The 23,598-nt window shown below is 36.9% G+C and overlaps 1 protein-coding gene across 1 annotated transcript; it reads left to right on the top strand.

Moving 5' to 3' along the window:
- Positions 1-3,311: 3,311 nt before the first annotated feature.
- On the top strand, positions 3,312-22,175 carry slc7a8a (solute carrier family 7 member 8a). Its single transcript, XM_083541486.1, has 12 exons — positions 3,312-3,964; positions 3,996-4,190; positions 10,137-10,341; positions 11,315-11,466; positions 14,943-15,068; positions 15,530-15,683; positions 15,828-15,951; positions 16,297-16,400; positions 16,741-16,837; positions 16,957-17,106; positions 17,758-17,935; positions 19,086-22,175. The coding sequence occupies exons 2-12, from the start codon at positions 4,049-4,051 to the stop codon at positions 19,253-19,255; spliced, it is 1,602 nt and encodes a 533-aa protein (XP_083397612.1). The 5' UTR covers positions 3,312-3,964; positions 3,996-4,048; the 3' UTR covers positions 19,256-22,175.
- Positions 22,176-23,598: the final 1,423 nt, after the last annotated feature.

Genomic DNA, 23,598 nt, shown 5'->3' with positions numbered 1-23,598 from the left:
ACAGTTTGTCGGCTTTGTGCCTATCGGCCTTTCTCATGTTTCCTTTGTGTTAATGTCTCACTTTTGTAATGCATATGAAGCAATTTCAGAACAAGCAGAAGAACTTTCTGTTCTGTAACATGACTGATTCATACAGTCGATGAGCTGGATTACTTGTGTAAGAGTAAAGCAATTGTTCCACACATCATTTAAAACAAATAGATTTTTTGATTAATTCATTTCCAGATTTCTCTTTTATTCTCTCTTATCCTACTTTCTAAACTATTTCCCCAGAAGCATTTTCTGAGCAATTAGCAATATATGTATTATCTCCTTTTTTTGAGGACACAAATTGGGAAAATTAATTTTGCACAAAAGCAGTCATCAGGGCTTTGCGCTCTTTGCTTGCAAGACTTGACTTGACTTGACTTGCAGCATCTTTATGCCAAATCTCCTTACACACCAGTGTAATTTTGATTATAATTCAGAGATTTGATTTACTCTTTTTGAATGTTTTGTTACATTTATTAAAATGAATTAGAATAACACACTAATGCACACACACGTTCAAGATTTAAGACAATTAATCAAACATCAAGCATGTAAGCACTCATGTTACAGAAGTGGTATCGTTTCGTACATACCATTCTCAGTCCCAGACTAAACATTGATGCAGGATAATATGATGAAACGCTCGAGTTGAAGGATGATTTTGAGCCAGGCATGGCTAACTGCTGAAGCTGGCAATTATCTGGTTTGTCTTTGACCTAATGCCCTTATAGGAGCAAGTCATGCATGCATGTTGTGTGTCGTTTTAAACCGTGTAATAGAAGTAAATATCAATACAATCAGTGGCAAATTTCAAAGAAACACTTCTATACATGATCATTTGTGCCAATTAAGCAATAATGTGGCAGCTTCAGTTCATGTTCACATCAAACATCACAACTGGGAAATAAAACATAAGCTTAATCACTTTTGGTGTAGCGTAGGTGTTGGTGCTAAGGAGAGTGGGACAAATTGGAAAAGTGATAGTTTATTGGTTAAAGCATTGGACTTTGGATCAGAAGGTCAGAAGTTTAATTACATTATTGCAACAATGTCGCTTGACTGTTCACTTTACAGTTCACTTTTACTACACATTGTCAATCATAACTGACAAATTTGTACATAGAATCCAGTGGTCCATTTGTAATCTGAACACTTGTAAATAACATCTGTACATTTATTTAACATTTTTACTCTGTATATATTGAATTATTTAACTATCTGTTTTACAATTCTCCTACATTAGGTCTGTACTTCCTCTGCACTGGAAGCTCCTGGTGCCAAGTCAAATTACTTGTGTGTGTAAGCATACTTGGTAATAAAGCTATTTCTGATTTCTGACTACATGAGTGCAATAGTTACCCTGTATAATTGCAAATGTCTTCATTTAGCACAGACCCTCTGATGGAACAAGCAACATTTCTTCAGTGTTCCTGGTATTTACTTTATTTCTATGGCCTCGATGAAGTGCCTAGTAAGGAGGAATGAATAAATCACAAGTGCATCCCAGTTGACTAGTACACTCTGTGAAATATTTGTCTACTGCTTGTATAAATCATAATATTAGCAGCACACAGTTGATCTAACACAGACCTCTCTAACCTAATGCTCTAATACTGCTTCATTGCATCTTTAGTCAAAAGTATGGTTAAAATAAACAATCAAACATGAATATGTCCTGTTTGTCAGTGAAGGTGATGATTACTTGGGCTACTTTGTTATCAGTGAGGAAATCTCGTGTCATTATCATATCAGGCAATGTCCTTTCCCTCCCTCTCTTGCATTGTCTCTATCTCTGTACAAAATGGCCTTTGATCAACACAGTTACACTTAGTGTGATATGCTATGTTGTTCCTGTTATCCACACTGCATCAGCATTGTTCAAGGAATCAAAAATGACATTTAAACTATTTAAACCATTTAACCCATGTCTATTTAGTTGCAGAAATGTTTGTCATTAGAAGTTCCTTTAGCGTTGCACAGGAGCTGTGAGGTTGATATAGTAAACAAAAAAGCAAGCCTAGTTTAGCCATGTGCAAACTGAATTATCACACACCCAGCTTAAAATATGTTGGCCAAACATTTGGCTAAGTAATCTCATTCACACATGAACCGATTCATCAACCACCCAGATTTAAACTAATTTTATCATCTCAAATAACAAACCTGGTCTGATTGTGATGATTATATTTGATGGCAACCCAATCATTTTTGTAAAGGATTCAGGTTTCATAATATCGTTTCACTATTTTCATAGTGTATTACAGAAATGTTGGGATAAACATTATATATACAAATGTTTGTATATCTGAGTATTAATATTTCCATTCCAAAAATATTTTGCATTGATAATTAGTTGTCCCCCTTTTTCTACTATAACAGCCTCCATTCTTCATGTGCAACATCAACCAGATTCATTCCAAAGATGTTCAATAGAGTTGAGGCTGTAACTCAGGACTGCTGAAGCGTCCAAGTCCATCTTTCCATCCTTAGGTTCTGACTTTGCTAAAATAAGCATGTTTATGCAGGAACAGGGCTGCTTTAGTTCAGATTAAGGGAGATGTTAATGCAACAGCACACTGTAACATCTCCACAGAGACACAAAAGTGAGTTTTTTTGCAAAACAGTTTACTGACCAGACTACTGTGAGTCACAGCCACACCACCTTAGTACAAAGCAAAACCCCTGAACAGAAAGGACCCACTCTACCACTTCCAACCTGAAACTTCTGCTTTCTATCCAACCCCCTCACCCAGCAAATCCTCCACAGAACTGCAATTCTTTCTATGCAGACGAACTATAAGCGTTATTTTTTTTCTTAGGTACAAGTGTCTTATCTGTAAGGCACCAAGAACAACAAGGTCAAACTACATCACAGAAGACCATTGCTTTAAAAGCACTCAAAACACTGTTATATCTGATAGCACAAAATCAGTGCATAACTGAATCAATGTTTATCATTCTCCTGGGGAATAATAAAACATTGAGCCATTTGCATTGCATGCACACACATGCACTTGAGCCACAGCAAGGTTATGCAAATTTCAAAATATCTATGAAGGTCATCGTAGGACACATTATTGTTTAATGAGGAGCTTAAAAAAATTAGTCAGTGAGTGCAGAAAAAAAATTAATAGTGTGTCTATTTGTTGCTCTGTGTGTGTGTGTGTGTGTGTGTGTGTGTGTGTGTGTGTGTGTGTGTGTGTGTGTTTATCGGATATGGGGGAGGGGGAGGGGGGTAGTATTAAACTCATAGAGGTGGGGCCACTTTAGAGTGTGTTTAGGTTTCAGGTTGGCTAGTTGTTATAACGTCACTGCTTAAAGCGTTTTAAAGGCCGACTAAGGTCTCCTTCTCGCACTCACACACCATCCTTGTCATCCTCACCATCTTCAGTGTTGTCGCATAAGGGCGCTGTGGGAGAATCTCCTCTTCCCTGAAAGATGCGCTTTGGATACCGCACCTGAAAACAAGGAAGCGTCCTAGCACCTGGTCTCATTGAGGACAAGAAGCAGTGCAAGTCTACATGGAACGGTGAAAGAATCTGTAAAAAATATATATATATATAGATATAGATATGTATTTTGGTGTAATTTTGGTGGAGTCTCGGAACAAGGCGGAAACCTGAATGACACTGACATCTGCGGGAAATGAAAACATCACCATCGAGGCGCTCCACCGAACTGATATGTTCATTCCTATTGGGATATGCTCTTAGATTCTTATAAATCTCTGCGGTCACATTGACTAGTTTGATCAAACTGAAAGCTGGACTTTCACATCACCCGTGTTTGCTGTATTGTGCATTATATTTCGTGGAAGACGCAGGGGATGCTGATGAGCTCTCTCCTTCAGCAGTGAAACCCTGGTCCATTTGTTTCAATACACTTGAACAGAGAGAAATCTGTCGTCCCTTATCCTTAGACAATACCGCGCTCGCTTGTCTTCTAACCAAGGCGAATCGCGCTCGAAACCAGCAGACTTTCACCAGCATAACACTTAGTGCCATAGACAGAAGTGGACATGACGGACGGACCGAGACACCGAGGCAGCGCGGCTGCTCAAAGCGGAGAGGAGGCGACACAAGCCGGGAAAGCAGAAGGACAATCCTCCGTGGCTCTGAAGAAGGAGATCGGGCTTGTGAGCGCCTGCGGGATTATTATCGGTTAGTAATAAAGTATTGCTTTCTGTAGCCCTAAAATAGAGATGCAATTCAGTGCACAAGCATATAGTCATTAAAAAAAAAAAAAAAAAAACATTGTTATGACCCAATTTGTTTATTTAAATTGTTTGTTTTTTTCCCTCTGGCACACACTTTCATCTAAATATGAGTTGTGTCTCACGAATTGCTCAAGGTGCTTACTTTAGATTTTCTGCCCATCCTGGGATCAATTGATTCCCAGTAAGAATTGATCGTACTTAAAACTAGTCCATTTCTAAGCCAGCCAAAAAAAAACATGTATTAGTCACTCGACTCAATTAATTGATGAGAGTCCACACAGATATCGGTTGTAGTATGTAAGTCTAAGGTTCATTTTTAAGACAGAAGATTAAAGGTCCATCATGGTGTATACTTGAACCCTACGGACTAGCCCATCCAGGCTAACACTGAAAGAGACAGAACACGAAAGCACAGCGTGTAGAAACAAACCACTTGTTTATTCCTGCAGACATGCGAGCTGCTTTGCATGTGACAATGTCTCAGGTTCATTTGTTCGGGACAAGAGCACTGTTCTCGTGCTAGAGTGAGTACGGTGTGTTTTTCTCAGCGTGCCAGGTGAGAGTACAGATGAGGAGCTGTGACCTTGAATAAGAGCATGACCACGAGGTTTCTATGGAAACAGAGGAGTCTGGGCCTGTTCGGTGACTCTCTAGAGAGAGAGAGAGAGAGATGCACAATGTTGATTGCACGAGTAGTGTTTGTGGAAGCGGACTTTGCAATGCTCTTTTTTTCTATTGTTACGCGTACGTTAAGATCTCGGGAGAAAAAAAATAGCGAGCTTTGTCTTTTTTTTGTAGCTTCTTGCTTTTGCAGAATAGCAAGAGACAAACAGGAAGTGAACCTGACTCGTATTCTAACTCAAAAACATTCTTGAGAGTCCAGAGGTTGCTTTTTAGTTTTTTTTAGCTTTAACAGCAACATTAGCTTTATTTGTTTGACCTTTTAAAAATAATTTCTTGTAAACAAGAGGGCATAGTTTCAGAAATATTAGACTAGTTAAAGGTGGGTTAAATGGAAACTCCAAATGAAATAACTTAGAGATTAGAGAGAGAGAGAGGGGGAGAGAGAGTGAAATTCTGAATTGATTCATCTTGTTTATCATCATGCGTTTATCATCAGCGTATTTCCATTCAAGTGGTTTCCACCAGTGACTGTTAACTTTTTTCGTTTGTACCTGCAGCACTGCTTTTATCCTGTAGTCTGTCCAGCTCATCTGTACCTCTTGTTTAGGTTTATTCAAAAACATTTGATAACACCTCACGCTTATCATCTTCCAGATCTCCAACTTGCTGTACCAAGTTTCATATAGCTGCTTTGCATTGTAAGTCCAAAATTTGCTCATTCCACTATTTTCAAGTTTCTGTTTAATATAGTGTTAAACCATGACAGAATAGAAGCTCTTGGTCTTAACACCCACATCTTGGTGTTTCACTAAACACATTTTCTCAACAAAAGCTTCAAACCCACATCATCTCAACAAAAGCTTCAGGCCCAATGGCCTTGATATAATCACTTGTCCACATGCTAATCACGTGAATATTAAAGATGACTGTCACAGTGGGTCTCCCGTGTGCCTACCAGCCAGCCTTTGTTCTGTGCTTGCTTCACTGAATTTCTCAGAAAGCATCAACTTCAATGAATCCATCTATTTAATCCATATAATAATACTTTCGCTCCAACTGGGTTGTATCTCATAGTATCAAGTAGAAACACAGGGTTCATAAACAGGACAAGTGAAGATTGTTCGTAGATCAAGGATGAGATGGTGGTTTTCCAATCCAAGTGTTTTTGCTTGGCTAAATGCTATGGGAAGGTATGAGGTGATTAATCAACTAATGGCAATCAAGCTGACTGAAATGTTGGTAGTCTTTTATTGTTCCACATTCTTCTTCTCTGTTGTATTTAAAGCTGAGTAGACTCAAACATAGGTTAGGGGGGCTGATGGATTTATGGCCGGCCTAGTTGGAGTGCATCCAAATACCAAGTGTCTGTCCAGTAGCTGCCTGCTGGGTATGTGGGACTGGGGTTGTGGAGGTTACAGTCTGTCTAATGTTTCGTGCCAGAATAGTAGTTTAATCATGTTTTCATTGAATGTGTGAGCGTGCTGACTAAAATTCATAAAGCATGTTGTAGGGTGAAGCTTATTGATTTGAATGTTCTTGTAAAATAAGGAAAGGCTAAGGGAGCCATAGCTGCCCTCAGAGTTCTGCACTGTCAAACGTGTGGCTTTTAAGTGGAAGTAAAACTGCATGCACGAGACTGAGAAACTGAAGCAGCATGATTCTCTTCTTCATTTTGCTGAAGTAATTTTTTTACCATCTATTGTGGGTAAAAAGCTTCACATCTATTATTAGTGCATAATGTTAACACGATTACAATAGTTGCAAACAGGATAGTTAATGTTTGTGTATAAACCTCCCTCCATAGAATGTTCAAAGAGCTGTATATGTGAGACACAGCAGGCTCAGGATTATAGGAGGTCCATGACAAGAATTTATTTTGGAGACCGCTCACTCTACCATTTATTTTTAAATCACTAAACTTTAATTATATCTTATTGTTAAGAGTGGTACAAAAAACACAATCATAGTTTAGTGTACACAATAATTTGTTTCAATAAGTTCATATAGCAAGTGGTTTTTCTAGTTTTGTGTTTTTCTCCTTTTGCGCTTGGCTTTTATTTGCCTTGAGCTTTTCAACATGTTCTCACATTGCGCTCATTGTAATGAATTTTAATGAAGCACAATGTCTAAATAACATACAGTACATGGTTACTTTGCGAGTGTTTTTTATCGTATTGAAGAGAACAGGCTGTATTACTGTCATTTTCTCCCACTCAGATTCATAAATTTACAGTTGTGGTGAATAAATTAGTGGTGCAAATAAAAATAAGCTTTAGTTTTTACTTCATGTCTCTTCATAGTAAGTTGATTCTTGCTATGTTCACGTCACTGGCTGTGCTGTTGGGGCTCAGTTACAGACATGGACAAGCTCAATCTTTTTAAATTTTACTTGCATGTAAATAAAGTGGCACAGTTTGATCCATTGGAAAAATTATGGTAGCTTATTTACTTAATGCATTGTGAGAATATTAATACTCATTTACTTTTTCTATAAATGTAGAGCAATGATGTGGAGACCCTGGACAATACAGAGGCCACAGTTAACTTCCTGCTCCACATGAATCACTGTCTTGTAATAGTCCTGTACCACACAGATAAACATACTCTGATGAGCACACTAAAATAATCCTCTCATTGTGCAATCTTTCTAAATGGGTATGCTTCAGAGCTGGTGATTAAACAGACTGACGGATAAACCGCCCTGGTGCTGCAGATTACTCTCCCTCCTGCTTGTCCTCTTTCACTCTCAGTGGTTCCTGTTAGCAGGACATAGAACTACAGCCAGATCAATAGAGCAACAGCGGAGAATCAATACAGGGGGTTGGAGGAGATTAGTAGCAGCTTGCCTGTTTTGGTGATTTATAAACAGCAATACATTGATAACATCATCAGGATGGTGCACTGAAATGTAGTGTTTTAAAGCACCTGTAGTTTATATTGTTGCTAGAGTTTTAATTACAAAGATAATTTCTCAATGCTGATTGGTTAGACTTAATTCTGAAAATGTACGATCCTTGATATAGGATATAGATTGTCTTTTTGATCTTGTTTAACCTTTAGAGAAGGAGTCTCCAATGTTAATGCTTTTTAATGATCATGTTGCACATTTCAGATTCTCTCTATGATGACTTACAAGTGAAAGTGAGAAAAAAAGAGGCCTGTGAGGGACTTTCTCTATATAGCTGCTAGATGACATAAGTATAAAGGAAATAAGTTTCTTAGGTGTTTCTCGACATTTAAATAGGACTGTAGACAGTTCAGGATCATTGAAAGGAAATATAAAATGCTGTTATAGTATAATTAATCTCAATGGAACTCCAAATAAAAGCTTGTATTTGCACTTGCAATGTAAGTGAGTTAAGTTTATAGTTTTATAGTGCTTACTTAGAGTAAGGCCTCAATAAAATAATCTGCCAACAGATTAAAAACACTTGAAACTGATGGATTCAAATCCAGCTTTAAAAGAACCTCTTCGACATGATTTAGCCTGTAATATGACTAAAGTTTTAGATTGCTTGTAAGCACTCAGGTAGGATTTGCAGGTCACATGGCTGTCTTTACTTTAGCAAACACCAATGTGCACATAGAAAGAGGAAGTGAGGGGAAGTAGTGTGTGCACAGGAAGCCCCTGTGTTTGGCTATTCCACTGGAGTCAGCACTGCACGAAGGATCCATTTGCAATGAAGCTGCACATGACATGCATGATGCTCTCTGCAAGAGCCGCAGAGGGGAACTGGTTCTAACCAGTCCCAGGGTCAGGTGTACTTTAGTCAATTAATACCAGACTTCAGTGGTTCTGAAGTTGCAACGTGAACTCGCTGGAAACAGATTACTGAAGCCACTGCATAGGTATTGCACAAACAAGATGGCATGTGACGCCAGAGATCATATAAAGTTGTGTAATCTACAGTTGACTGTTGTTGGGCATGGCTAAAATCTGAAATATCCAAACTACAAAACACAAATTGAATATGGTGTCTGACACTGACTACCTTAAGATTCTACCTTCTCTTTATTTGTGTATATGGACGAGCCAAAGCTTTATATACTACATCAAATAATCCGGTAAAAACATACCTAATATTTCTCCTCTTGAAGTATGAATAATGTGAATTTGTTTATGTATGACCTTTGGCCTACTTATCTATTTAAGATTTAAACCTGGAGCCTTTACCCAGCTTGCTCTTGTTAGACATTTTAGACTGTATGAACCTCTTAGTTTAGCTTATGAGTTCTTGCAGATTTATTCGCTGTGTCACGGATTCTCATGGAGGACAGGAAAGTGGGAGACAGGTTAGAGAACCTGAACATCAAAAGAAATGGCATGATATCCTAGGTAAAGATCACATTGAAAGTCACACAGTGTTTTCATGAGGACTACATGGTTATTTTCTTTTCCCTTTGTTCCTGGAGGGTTTATAGTAAGCATGAACACTGAGAATGGAGCACTGTTCACTTTAAACACACACACGTGTATGCATGCATCTAGCAACTCAATCACACTTGGACTCCATCAGATCATTTAGAATCAGGCGTGTCTTGTCATATAAAATGTGCGCGCGCGCACACACACACACACACACACACACACACACACACACACAGGGACTTGGACAGGCTGTACCCATTAACCCCAGGCTGTGTCTCCTGTCTTCATTCCTGACTCAGCAAATTACTCTTACTGTCCGCTGGCCTTGTGGCGTTTTTTTCCCTCTTCCCTGACATCCTCATTTTCTTTTGATTCACACAGCCAGTTCGATGAATTTTTCTGCTTTGCTAGATTTGTTATAACATCCCATTTATCTCTGCTATGCAGTCTGACATGAATCACTCCTCTGTCATTTGTTTCTGCTTCTATTTTAGAACACCATTTTTCCAATTTCTGTCTGTCTAAGTATTCTTATTTTCTTTTCTTCCACCTTATTTGTCTCTTCAGCACAGGTTTGGTTAAATTTGCTGAGGATGCACTGATACTTTGTGACCTTTGGCTGCTACGTGTTATACCCTTATCGTAAGCTGAAATGCTTTCCTGTCCCAAGTTCCAAGCCTGCAAAGCATTGCACAAAAAACATCCATAGTCATGATCAATTATAGACTCTTTAAAAAAAAAAAATAGACAAAAATTTGTCTTTGTCTTTTGTGCAAAGAAGCATGTGGTAATCCGGTAAATCCCAAATATTGGAGAGCTGATATTTGACCGATTCAGAGCTCAATATAACTGTTTATTTCTCATTATAATCATTCCATTCACTGGTCTGTGTTTCAGGTAACATCATAGGCTCTGGGATCTTTGTCAGTCCTAAGGGTGTGCTCGAGAATGCTAGCTCTGTGGGCCTTGCTCTCATTGTCTGGATCATCACGGGTGTCATCACAGCTATCGGTGCTCTCTGCTACGCTGAACTGGGAGTCACCATCCCTAAGTCTGGTGGTGACTACTCATATGTCAAGGACATTTTCGGTGGACTGGCAGGGTAAGAATGGCTTTATGTTAGATAATTAAGATACATTTCTCTCTCTCTCCCACACACACACACAAAAATAGACCATCTTTTTATATATGGTGGCTTGGGAAAATCACTAAACAGTATTTTGATTGACTGCTTCCAAAAACTATTATATTCTCTTTCTTTCTTTTTAGCTTCAGTACATTTTAATTTGGTCTCAAATCAAAATAAAGTTGATCCCCCTGAATGTGCGAAAAATTGTATACGGATTAAAGGATATTATTATTATTATTATTATTATTATTATTATTATTATTATTATTATTATTATTATTATTATTATTATTATACCAAATATGAATGATTCTTTGTCTTGATGACAGTCATTAAAATGCAATTGATTTTGCTTTTCTGAATTTTATTTCATAATGAATCACAGAAACAAAATCAAAGCTTATCATGGTTAACCAAACAAAAACTCCATTTGAGCTCCACGTATTGAAGAGGCAAAACTGGAAACCTAATTGAAAGTTTTTTTTAACGTCCTGGTGTTGACATTCCTTCCACACAGATAAAACTCAACCAATTTTCCTTAAACTAGCAACCTTCCTTTTCTGTGGGAACTGTTATATTATTAGCGGTTTTTTAACAGCTCTTCAAAACAGCTTGACCTTCACCTCAATTGAGGTGATTTACTACTCAGTGTCATTTCCTAATGCTAATGCAGAGTTTACAATAGGCTTATGCATTATTCACATACCAGTGAGAATAATCAATGCTTTTCAGTCCCACACTCACATTGTGCCACCCTGAGTGAGAATGCGTTCCTGATTTAAAATGTATTGTAAATGAGAAAGAAAACCAGTGGCTTTTATGGAGATTGTGATGGTGGTTTTAGTATTGTTTGGTAATGTAATAGGTATAGATATTAAGAATTGCACAAGTCTACTTACAGACTATGTGATCATGTTTGTGTGATCCATGTTGTTGTGTATTATAGGTTCCTGAGATTATGGATTGCTGTTTTGGTGATCTACCCTACAAACCAAGCAGTCATCGCTCTCACCTTCTCCAACTATGTTCTGCAGCCGCTCTTCCCCACCTGCTTTCCACCAGAGAATGGCCTCCGTCTGCTCGCAGCACTCTGTCTCTGTAAGTCCTGCAATACAAAATGGGGGAGGGGAGAGAAAGTAAGAGGATGAAGGACAGGAAATATACAAAATAGAGAGGGAGAAAAGTGAGAGACACTGTGGTAAGAGGCGACAAACAAAACCAAGCTTGGTGCACTCTTTTAAAATTTAAAATGGTTCCCTAAATGCAGTGTTCTCCATATTCAGTCAGTGACCTCATAAAATGGATGATTATTTCTCACTGCAAAGAATGTAAACATTTATCGTGGGAAATAAATCTTCACTTATTTATAGACATCATGCCAAAGAGCCTTTTCTGGTATCCTGATGTTAAAGCTCTTATACACATTAACCTGATTCTATTTTTAGCTTATTTAAGCACCATTTGAAGAGCATATTGACCCCCTCCACCCCATCACTAAAGAAACACCCTCTTATGTAAATGCATTGTTTTCTCATCTGTTTGTAATTGTATTGCTGTTTTATGCCTCTTATTCATACCAGAAGGTATTCAGTCATGGTACATACGCAGCCTTTTCTCATAAAGTGGTTGCCATAACAACTCTCCTCGTCATGACGACAATCACGGGGGGGGCCTGTACTAACACAATATCAGCACTATAGTACTGATCCAGGAACAGATCTAATATTTAGTGCAATGGCGTGCCATAAGGGAAACTGACACCAGATCAGAACTGGTCCTGGATCAATCCTGGCTTTTGGTGCATGAGTGATGACTCATGATGCAGCTCTTATGATCTGATTGCGAGTTGTAGCAGAGACAAACAGTCCATGTATATACATGTTTATTTCCTCGTTAATTTTATTCACACTGCAAATAAAACTGGACCAATATATAAAGCATATATATCCTATGTGTGTATATATATATAAAATATATAATTTGTTTTTCAATTAGAGTAGAGTAGAAAATTGCCATCATACCAGATATTTGTTGTTTCTGATTGGTGCTTTTGAACCATGAGTTATAGCAATTCAGTCATATTAGAAATGTGCCAGTGAGCAGTCAGTTCATGCAATATTTGCATCAGCCCAACTAAATATGTTTGTATCACAAATATCGAATCTTGATAATTCTTGCCTTAAAAATCACAAATCACCCTTTTGCGATTCAATTCTGTCAGTAGTTTGTGAAAACCAATCTGATTTTGCTGTGGCTGAATTTTGGAAAATACCCCAGAACATTGTGTTTTTCACAAGAATTTTTTTTCTGGACAACAAATCCTACTTGCCAATCATGCTTATGCTGTCTTCACCCAAAACCATTTTAACAGCCTCAGTGGTTAATGTAGGTAGTCTGCATTATCTCGTCTAAAACATTGCTAGAAAAGTGCGATTTTCTTTCACAGTGATAATTACACGTTAATCAAGTTGATGGATAGCTAAAAGAAAGTATTTTAGACTAAAAAATTTTTTTTACAAAAACTTTAGACCAGCCAGCTCTAATCTAATATGAAACATTTTTTTTAAGTTTTTTTTAAATATTGTAATTTTCAAATTCACACCAATGCAAGTGTGATTTAAAAAAGAATGGCAACAAAAAATTTGATGCTGCTCACTGGTAAGTGGTGCTATGGTGAGCTATTAGAAAAGTTTGTTGAGTTAAAATCCCAGCACCACCAAGCTGGAACTACTGGTCCCTTGAGCAAGGTCCTAAATCCTCAACTGCTCAGTTGTATAAATTAGATAAAAGTCGTTCTGTATAAGAGCATCTGCTAAATTCTGTGAATGTAAAATGTACATATAAACCTATCGGATCAGGTTACTGAACTTAATGAGAAAAAAAAAAAAGTTTTGAAGAACATCTTGTGCCCATTTCAGCCCATCATATTTGTGAGTATTGTCTGTGTGAAGAATCAGTGACCTGCTTTTACCTGCTTGGCTAAAGCTGATGTAAGATGATCTACAGGAGAAGAGGGGGCTGTCCCAGAACCTCTATATCTCAGAATGGTGCCATCAGATACAGTGGTGCCCTCAGGACTCTGTGCTAGATTTAATGGTTGATTAGAAGGGAAAAGCTGAAGGAGGGACTTTTGTTCATTTTTGTATACTAATGGTTGTTTTGTTTTATTTTGTTTTGGTCCAGTAAGGATAAAATAAGGAATGGTTACAAATAAGAAACTGTTAATGAGATTCCTAGCCTTGTACTTCTCTGCTTTATCCTATTTTCATGACACACTAACATTTTATAGAAAGCCATGAGACAAATGAGACCTTTTGGCTCTGGGCAAAAGCAGCCGTTTGTTTATTAGTGCAAAGAATTCTGGGAGTTCTTTGGATTTATTATCTTTTTTTTTTTTTTTTTTTTTTTCTTTCTGTTCATAGGTTTATGTTCAGAGATGTAGTATCACTGAGTGCAGCTTCTTTTTTTAGCCGTGTACTCGTTTGAACTGGTGTAGATACCCAGCTATAATAAAAGCTGATTTATACCAAGGTGCTCAATAATAAAATAAAGTCCCTACTTCTGCTTACATGCAACCCAATACTGTTCACATTTTTACCTCCTAATATTATGTAAACCACTTGAGGTATCACTTTGCTGTTTACATCTCCAGACCCTGAGACCTGAACATGGCTGATGTGACAAATTACGATAATTAAGTCACAATGTTCTTTTCTGAGAGGAGCGTGAGAGAATTTTGTGTTTGATTGTAGTTATCAGGGTGTTTAGGGCTCCGGTTATCTTTTCTCAGATGAGCAGTGTAACTGACACCGTTACAACGGCTCATTGTTGACTGATTTGGAACACTATATTCCTAAATTAGCGTCATGGCAGGAACTGAGGCGCCTTGTTCATTTTGCAGAGCTCTTTAGACCGAGTGTGTGCAAGCCCCATTAAAAATGGCAGAACCAGTCTGGTGAAAGCAGGGACAGTTATGGTCACTTTACTTAGCACTTGGGATTTGGGTTTTGTATTGTATGTACACATGCTTTACTAAAACTATAAGCATCCTGCATAATCATTAAGTTCAGAGTGCAAAGTTCCCAGAGTGCTGCAACCTTACAATTTATGACCCAAAAGTGTACTTTAGTCACTGCAGGAGTCAAGTCACGTGTGTGAATATGTTCGGTATTTTCTTTCACTTGGCTCATATTTTACCTGGCAAAAAACAACAACAACGTGTAGCTAAAACCTGATTCCGAACCTGAACCACGAATCTTAGAAAAGCATGCATTCCACTTTCAGTTGGAAATTCAAATACCCTGATAAAATCAAGACCATGTCATCATCTCAGAGTTATTATATTACTAGGGCATTATACATGATGCAATTATATCCATAAGGCAATTTCTGATTAGAGATCAGCTTTTAATTTGAATAGCTTTATAAATCTATGTTGTAATATTCATTATTATAACAACATACTTTTTTTGGTCCACTGTTGTCCAGGTTTTTTCTACGGGAGTAAAAATGAATAGTAGAAATAGCACATGAATTTGCTCTGACATCTTCTTTCCAATCTCTGTCTGATTTAGTGCTGCTGACTTGGGTGAACTGTTCAAGCGTGCGCTGGGCCACACGTGTACAAGACATGTTCACTGCTGGGAAACTGCTGGCCCTCATCCTTATCATCATCATGGGCATTGTGCAGATCTGCAAGGGTAAGAACCATCTGACTAAATGAGTCTTATCTCCAGTCTACCGATCATACAAAGTGACACGTTCCATTGCTGTCTAAAAAGAAGTCATCGAGTTCAAAAGCTCTACACAGGCAAAGCTGTGATCATTCTGTTTTCCCAGCCAAAGCATTATCAAGGATTAGACAGGATGTAGAGGGTGGTGTTCTTACAGGCTTTATCCTATGGACTTGTGAAATGACTGCAGTGACAGGTGTTATCCACTGAACACAAAGCAAGCAGTAATGCTGTGTGTTTATAATAGATTTTTTTTTAAACACTGGCCCTAGGAATGTGTGGCTTTCTTGTTGTTCACTCATGTGTGAGGATGGATGCAATCAAAACAGAAGAACTGAGAGGTCATAGCTTAGACTCAGACCATTATAAGCTCATTAGTGCAAAAAAAAAGTTTATGTGCTGATTTTTTGTTGTTTTTCTGTGTACAGGTGAATATTATTGGCTGGAACCAGTCAATGCCTTCGAACCATTTCAGGATTATGATGTCGGTCTGATAGCTCTAGCATTTTTACAAGGCTCTTTCGCTTATGGAGGTTGGAACTTCCTTAACTATGTGACAGAGGAGCTGGTCGATCCCTATGTGTAAGTCTCCAATCTTAGATGCAGTTTAATGCCAACTGATCCCAAATAATATATCTGGAATGTAGATTTTAACATTTTAATAAGCCTTCTCCTCCTTCAATTTTATCACCTGTCTTACTTTTTTTTTCTTTCCTCTATGTACAGAAACCTGCCTCGTGCAATCTTCATCTCCATCCCTCTGGTGACTTTTGTTTATGTATTTGCTAACATTGCCTACGTCACTGCCATGAGTCCTCAGGAGCTGCTGGCCTCCAATGCTGTTGCTGTGGTGAGTATTTTATTCAAGTTGTCAGTTTGCAGGTTACTGAGGAGCAGAGCTAAACATCTAAACTGTATTATTTATATCAATACTTCAAATTGTATCAGAGTAAAATCTGGCATGTTGAGTTATGTATAGTGTTTTGTGACATATCTAAGTATCAATTGTTCTCATGATTTCTCCCAATTGATACTTGTGCCATACTCCAGAATGAGAAATTTGTAAATTCAGGTCGACCAAGTGTACCACTTGGATGGTTAACATTTTTCAACTTTCCCAGGCCCTTTTCCTCCACTATTTCTCTGTTCCTATCCTGTTAAAGTTCTCATTCACCACTCTTTTGCTCTCTCCCAGACGTTTGGTGAGAAGCTGTTGGGAGTGATGTCATGGATCATGCCCATCTCAGTGGCTCTGTCCACCTTTGGGGGAGTCAACGGCTCCCTGTTCACCTCCTCTCGGTCAGTCTTGTCATCCATTTATCCATTCATCCATCCTACCCATTCATACATGCTTTGTGATTACATGTGAACACAGTCCTTCACCTTGGGCTCATTGTCGTTCTTGTCTCACGTGATGTTGTCATTCCATACAGTGTCAGTGTCTGTTGTACAAACACTGACCAATCAGTGCAGATATGTCTGGCTCGTAAATATGTCATGTTGTGTAGTAATGGTGTCTGTTCCTTTCTCCTGGACTCTGTTTGTCTTTTTGGTTGTCATTCTCTCTTTCAATCTGTGTCTGAAGTCTCTTATTAAAATGAATTATCCTATAATTTCTGCGTGCACCATTTTCTATCAGGTTGTTCTTTGCCGGTGCCAGAGAGGGCCATCTCCCCAGCTTGCTAGCTATGATCCACGTGAAGCGCTGCACACCTATTCCAGCTCTTCTCTTTACTGTGAGTCACACTTCTTTTTGCTTGCACTCTCATCCTCAGTTGCTTACTAAATGTTGACTTTAATGGGCCTCCATTATTTGAGGAACAACTCCTGACAATAATTGAACTCTCTTTTTTAGTGTATCTCAACCCTTCTGATGCTGTGCACTAGTGACATGTACACACTTATCAACTATGTGGGCTTCATCAACTACCTCTTCTATGGTGTCACAGTCGCCGGGCAGATTGTCCTGCGCATCAAACAGCCTGATATGCCTCGACCAATCAAAGTGAGCAGTTTTTCAATATTTTTATTAATTAGTTTTTCATTATTAAATGTTGCAAAATGCCATTATGTTTGTTTAATTGTGACTTTTATTATTTAGTTTTGATAGTTGGGCTAGTTATTAAACTCCAGCTTTATAATATAATGATTTTTCTCTAATGTATCCCTTAAAGCTTCACATTGTCAAATGTCATTTAAAAAAGCAAAAAGCACCTGCCCCTTTCCCTTTATACAGAAATACATGTTTTATTGTTAAATTAGGAATAGGCCTTGGCTCTGTATACCCCTCCCTGTGAAACTGATGTGATGTCTACATTTCCATATCAAAACATAATACACCCAAATTTCAGGGTGCAACACTTTAATACTGAGACATTATTACATTACATAAGACATTTTTTTTACTGGTTAAATGTTCAGACATGTTGCAGGTACTCACTGTTAAAATATTATATATATATTTTTTATAAATATGTAGGATGGCATTAAGTGATCAAAATTAAACTATGCATTTTTTATTTTTTTATTTTAAGATGCATGAGCTACATTGATTTTGATATGAAACTGAGAACTGTTCTCCCTATTTATTAAAATCATTACATCTAATTGGGTTTTGCCAGGAATATCTAATCAAACATTTCTCTTTTTGTCTCAGATCAGTCTAGTATGGCCAGTGATATATCTGCTGTTCTGGGCCTTCCTGCTGGTCTTCTCTCTGTACTCTGAACCTGTGGTTTGTGGTATTGGCCTGGCGATTATGCTCACTGGTGTTCCTGTCTACTTCCTGGGTGTCTACTGGGACAACAAGCCCCAGTGCTTCAACACATTTGTGGGTAGGTGGAATAGACTTTGTCTTTATTTGAGCCCTGTCCTATTATTCTAGGTCAATTTTGTCCCTAAGTTGCAGATAATTTGTAACTTTCTATGAAATAAAATACAACATTATTTAGGGCTGCGTATCGGCAAGAATTTGGTGATACAATACGTATTATGATAAAGGGGTTGTGATACGACATATTGTGAAACATTGCAAAACTGTATGCATGGTGATATACTTCCATATTACTTATAGAAAATATAAGTAATTATATATATATATTATGAAATATAATTTCCTTATAGGAAATTTTTGTATTACTGTATTACCATTAGTATTAGGCTAGTAGTAGAAACATGATGCTAACAAGTGCTAACTAGTGTTTTATTTCCAAAAGCTACAATCCTAGGGAGGCAAGAAAATAAAGAGTAAGAAAGATTATTATTTCTTTATATAGAGAATGCAGTCAGGCAAGAGAGGGATTCCCTGTTCTCTCGCAAGTACAGTCCGCTCTAACTTTAGGTTTGTGTAAATAACACTATTCTTTAACCATTACAAATTAAGCTTGCAGATGAAGCCACAAATTAAGCTTAGTCTGGTTAGTAGTTCAACCATGAACATCACATGTTGTTCCTGAGCTTTTAATTATGTTTTTTTCATATTCCCGCTTAAAAAACAAACCGCACAGAAACAAAACATATTGCATTCGGTAAAAGCTAACGCTGCTACTACATCCAGTGGAAGTTATACCCATAATGTGTTTTTCAGTTGCCTGTATGCTAGAACTTCCTTACAGTTTAAGTTCAGAGATAAGAAGACAGCTACCTAGCTGTTGGGATATAAAGTCAAAATTAAACAACTACCATGAATCTATAGATAGATAGATAGATAGATAGATAGATAGATAGATAGATAGATAGATAGATAGATAGATAGATAGATAGATAGATAGATAGATAGATAGATAGATAGATAGATAGATAGATAGATAGATAGATAGATAGATAGATAGATAGATAGATAGATAGATAGATAGATAGATAGAATATCGATATTGCTTTTGAGAATCTACAATATCGGCAAACAAAATATCACGATACTCAGGCGTATCAATATTTTCTTACACCCCTAAAATTATTAACCCTACACTTTTTAATTTTCAACAGATAAAATGACCTACCTGGGCCAGAAGTTCTGTGTGGTGGTCTATCCAGCAGAGGATGAGAAACCCGAAGATGGCTGCGGGGAAGACGGGATAGAGCTGAAGGAGGAGTTTGCTCCTTTGTCTGCAGAGGATAGCACAACACCAAAGTCAGCCGATTGTACAAAAGCATAGAAAGATGTACACACACGAACACACACACACACACACACACACACACACACACACACACACACACACAGTCACATGCAGGGTGCCCGACTGATACTGACCCACACTGGTAAAATAGGTGTTAACTCATTAAGCACACACTAGTATACCTTGCTTCATCTGCAGGGTGGTCATTTGCTATCTGAGTGAGGTAGACTGAGGTACAGATGAAAGTAATGAGATGAGGAGGGGTAACGGAGCTGGATGCTGTTCCAATCCTTTACAGTGTTAACTTAGCACCTCAACGTGACCGTTATACTGCAGTGGCTTCTGTAAAGAATACAGTTACATGTATTCCTTCACTCGTCTCCAGGTTATAAACCAACAAAACTGAATGTACATAAGGCACTGCTATTTTGGTAATGTGTGATTTGTAAAACAGAATTAAATCCACACTCTTCGCTGATTTATAAGTCTAACTACAATTATTTTGATATCCACACTCTCCACAGCATTAAACATCTGATCCTTCGATCCAGAACTACTACTCCTGTTTTTTATCACACATGTAGCCAATGTAGAAGTACTACAACACTTCATCCACAGATGAACACACAGATCACACACGATAAATGTATATTTATATATGCCACTTCAGGATCCACAAAGTGTCCGTTCAGTGCAGTATTAGTCTTTTTCACATCCTACAAAATCATCTACAGTATAATCTCGACAAGTATGTTGACTAACATTTCATATTTGATTCAGCTGCAAAAAAAAACACACTAAAACCGTTTAATCTTATGAGATTTTGTTTTAATTTTGTTTTGAATTTTTAATCCATGATTAGATTGTTTTTTTTTTTACAATATGTTGCCATTATTACTTTTGTTATTACTTTGTCTCATTTTCACTCAATGTTTTATTTTTTTTTATCCAATTGATAACTCTGGGATTTTTCTTTTTTTATAAGCTTGAGATAGTATCTATGAAAAAAAAAAAAATATATATATATATATATTAAAAACCACATTTTGTGGTTTTGTAGTTGTCTACCGGACTATTTGTCTGGTGTGAGCACAATTCTAACACTTTTAATTGCCTTAATTATAATACAACACTTTGATTATATGCGTGTATTTAGGCATTCATGTTATCACTGTTTTTTTTTTAATCAACACTGAACAATACATTTGATAAAATGGTTTACGAAAAAAAATTGGCTCTGAAATTCTATGCCCAGTTTTGACTCGCTTAATAGAATGAGCATGAATGAATAACTGCACACGTTTTTACTGCTGATTTTCTGTTCTATTCATCCACGCACACACACACACAGCCTGAAGTATAAGACACAATCTAATCACACCATATGCATGTGTTTAATTGTAAATTAAATTAACTAAATATGTCATACGTCGTTTCACCTCCGTAACAAATTATGTATTTTCACGTTATATAGTTTTTCTTTAGTTTTATTTTTCTTAGGGGAAAAAAGGAAAAATAACAAGTGTAAGGGAGTGCTCTATATTTTTGTTCTTGACCTGATTGTTGACAAGAAGACACGAATATAAGAGAACTAAATAGAAGATCCATATAAATGAGTACTTGAGAACTAAATGTATTTAGAGAGAAATCATTTGCTATTAATATGTATATTACTCTCTAATAATATAGATGTATTATATAGATGTTATGTGGGTGCACTAACTTGACTAACTTTACCTGACCAGCCCTTCGCTTCAAGTCCTTATGTCACATAGAGCATCACATTATATCTGTGCTGCCATTGTAAATAAAAATGAAGGTATACACAGCTGACTGTACTTATATTGTCCATATTTGCTATTGAGGATTGTCATGTAGGATTATATTCTTTTATGTCTAGATTCCTGCATTATATGTATATAACGCTACCCAAAGCTCTGGTCAGTGTTACCATAGCCCACCAACACATTTGGCTTTTGAAAAGATTTAAACACATGATGTATACGAGTGACTGAGGTAACACAAGACAAGCAGATATGTTTTCTCACTATGAGTTTTTGTGTTTTAAATCATTCAGATATACCTCCCAACAATAGCAATGTGGACAGACAAGTTCAGCATCTGCTGTTTTGTGTAAAAAATGACGTGATGTTCATGGTCACAGGGTCTTTGTCTATGTGCCTACGTAGTGATGTCACACTTTTGACCTAATTATTACTTGTGGAAAAAAAAAAGATCATCACTTAAATGAGTGCCATTTGCTTCCTATGTGTATCAATATAGTAAATGTGTGTAAATGCTGTAAAAAAACAAGCAATAAAATGTTTGGCGCTGACTTTCAGGATACATCTGAAGTCTCATGTTAAATAAAAAAAGAGAAACACAAAGAATAGTTGGATAAGTTATATAATGTAGTCTACAGAAAGGATAACTTAAATTAATATAATAAGTATATTTCAAATTCTATACACATCATTTTGAAGAGCTTAAGACCTTACTAGGTCTTTTATGTTATGTGTTAAACAATATAAAATATTACATTGTTGCACATACATTGCAAACAGTTAGTACATATTTTGTACATGCTATTAATTCCTCCAGACTTTGGAACATTGTCCACTGAAATCCATGCAAAATGCCAGCGTAACCCGTGACTGAGCTCTTTAGATGTGTTTACAGATTATGACTGTACCCTCAGCAACACGTGATTGGTGTTTGTGAGATGTATTTTGTCATGTTTCAACTTTTCTTTATGGTTTCTGTTAGCTGTTTTAGTCATATTTACACTTTTTTACATCACATACAAAACGTGTGATAAATTCATTAAAAATATCAATCTAATGTCATAAAACACACATTACTTCCAGAGGAAGGTTCTACTAATCTCATTTCTTATGTATTTTGTATGTTTCAGTTGTGTATCGAAGAAAAAATAAATATGTACATTCAAAAGAAATCAGTGCATAAAGTGGTTTGTTTCATGAGTTATGGTTTAAGCGTATTGTGGTGAAACAGCGCTACCTACAGGGATAAATGGGTAATGACAAGTAATATTTGCCATAACCAAGGAATTCGTGCATAGATAGATACAGGACCCCATGTACACACACCTCATTTATAATACAAATCCTACAAATCCGCCTCGTAGCAAGATTGTGGGAGGCTGAAAATCCAAAAAGGGAATTTAGTGTACACAGGTCCACAAACGTGAAGCTCTATACAGACATAAACCTGGTCTTGGCTACAATAGCCACTGTATAATTGATATATATATATATATATATATATATATATATATATATATATATATATATATATATATATATATATATATATATACAGTTCCTGTTTAAGCTTTATTAGGATTATCATAATACAGCCTAAATTCTTAAAGGCATATACTCCACAAGATCTTGGAAACATTTTGAGTTCCTTGTTTATGTTGATATGATTGAATTACAAAGGTGTTCTATTCAGTAGTGGCTCCTGATCATTAATCTAGGTGGGGCAGGTTCTGGGTCGTATTGTAGACTATACGACTAAACTGTGACTGACTTCTAGCCTTTTTACATTCAAATGATTAAGCACATGTAGAATTCTTTGAGCAGAGGTCTAGTGTCCTTGCGTAGTTCAGCCTGAGGGTGGCGCTCTAATATGGATTAGAAGGCTCGGCATGCATACATTGAATGCTTTCTGAGAATAGACACTTTTAATGTAGTATTTATCGTGACTTGTGATATATTGTAACTTGTGATGTAGACTGTTAACAATTTGGGAAATAAACATCCTGGATAGAAAACAGTGGTACTTCAGTTTTTCACAGTACAGTCCTTTTTTTAATGTGTGTATGTAAATGATTTTTCTATATAATAATAAATACTGTACATGTAAAAACTGAATTGTTTTAGCAGCAATTTGTGCACAACAACTATTTTATTTTGTGCAGTTAATTAGTTTGTTCGTATGTGTGTGTGAGTGTGTGTGTGTCTGTCCAGTCCCTTTGTACTGAGTAGTCGAATGCCATGTGGGACATTTTTTTCAGACTGCAGGAGAGGAAAGAGTGTGTGAGATCAGATCGTCATCTGTTTAAAGCGTACCTTAGATTAATAATTTTCTAATGTTTAAGATGAAAATTTTCAAAGCTCTATTCAACATGGGCATGAAAAAATATGTATGCTTTATGCAAATGTGTTTATTATTAGTGAAACCATACTTAACATAGAGCACGAAGACTAGAAATGTTTCAAAGGTCATAAATGTTTTTCAAAATCCTTGTTCATGAAAAATACATGTTCATGAAAAGAACATAGAAAGACCACAGGTTTCTATTACTTCTCTTTCTATGCACTGAGCCAGTTGCTTAAACAGACAAAACTGTG

This window comes from Silurus aristotelis, assembly GCF_946808225.1.
Source record: "Silurus aristotelis genome assembly, chromosome: 5".
Classification (NCBI taxonomy): Eukaryota; Metazoa; Chordata; class Actinopteri; order Siluriformes; family Siluridae; genus Silurus; species Silurus aristotelis.
This window is presented reverse-complemented; position numbering and strand designations above follow the sequence as displayed.

What these genes read in the sequence shown, in the direction of transcription:
- slc7a8a (XM_083541486.1), top strand. Translation starts at nt 4,049, where the DNA reads ATGACGGACGGACCGAGACACCGAGGCAGCGCGGCTGCTCAAAGCGGA. An exon ending in ATTTTCGGTGGACTGGCAGG is followed by an intron (nt 10,342 to 11,314) that starts GTAAGAATGGCT and finishes TGTGTATTATAG; the next exon opens with GTTCCTGAGATTATGGATTG. An exon ending in TTCCAGCTCTTCTCTTTACT is followed by an intron (nt 16,838 to 16,956) that starts GTGAGTCACACT and finishes TCTCTTTTTTAG; the next exon opens with TGTATCTCAACCCTTCTGAT.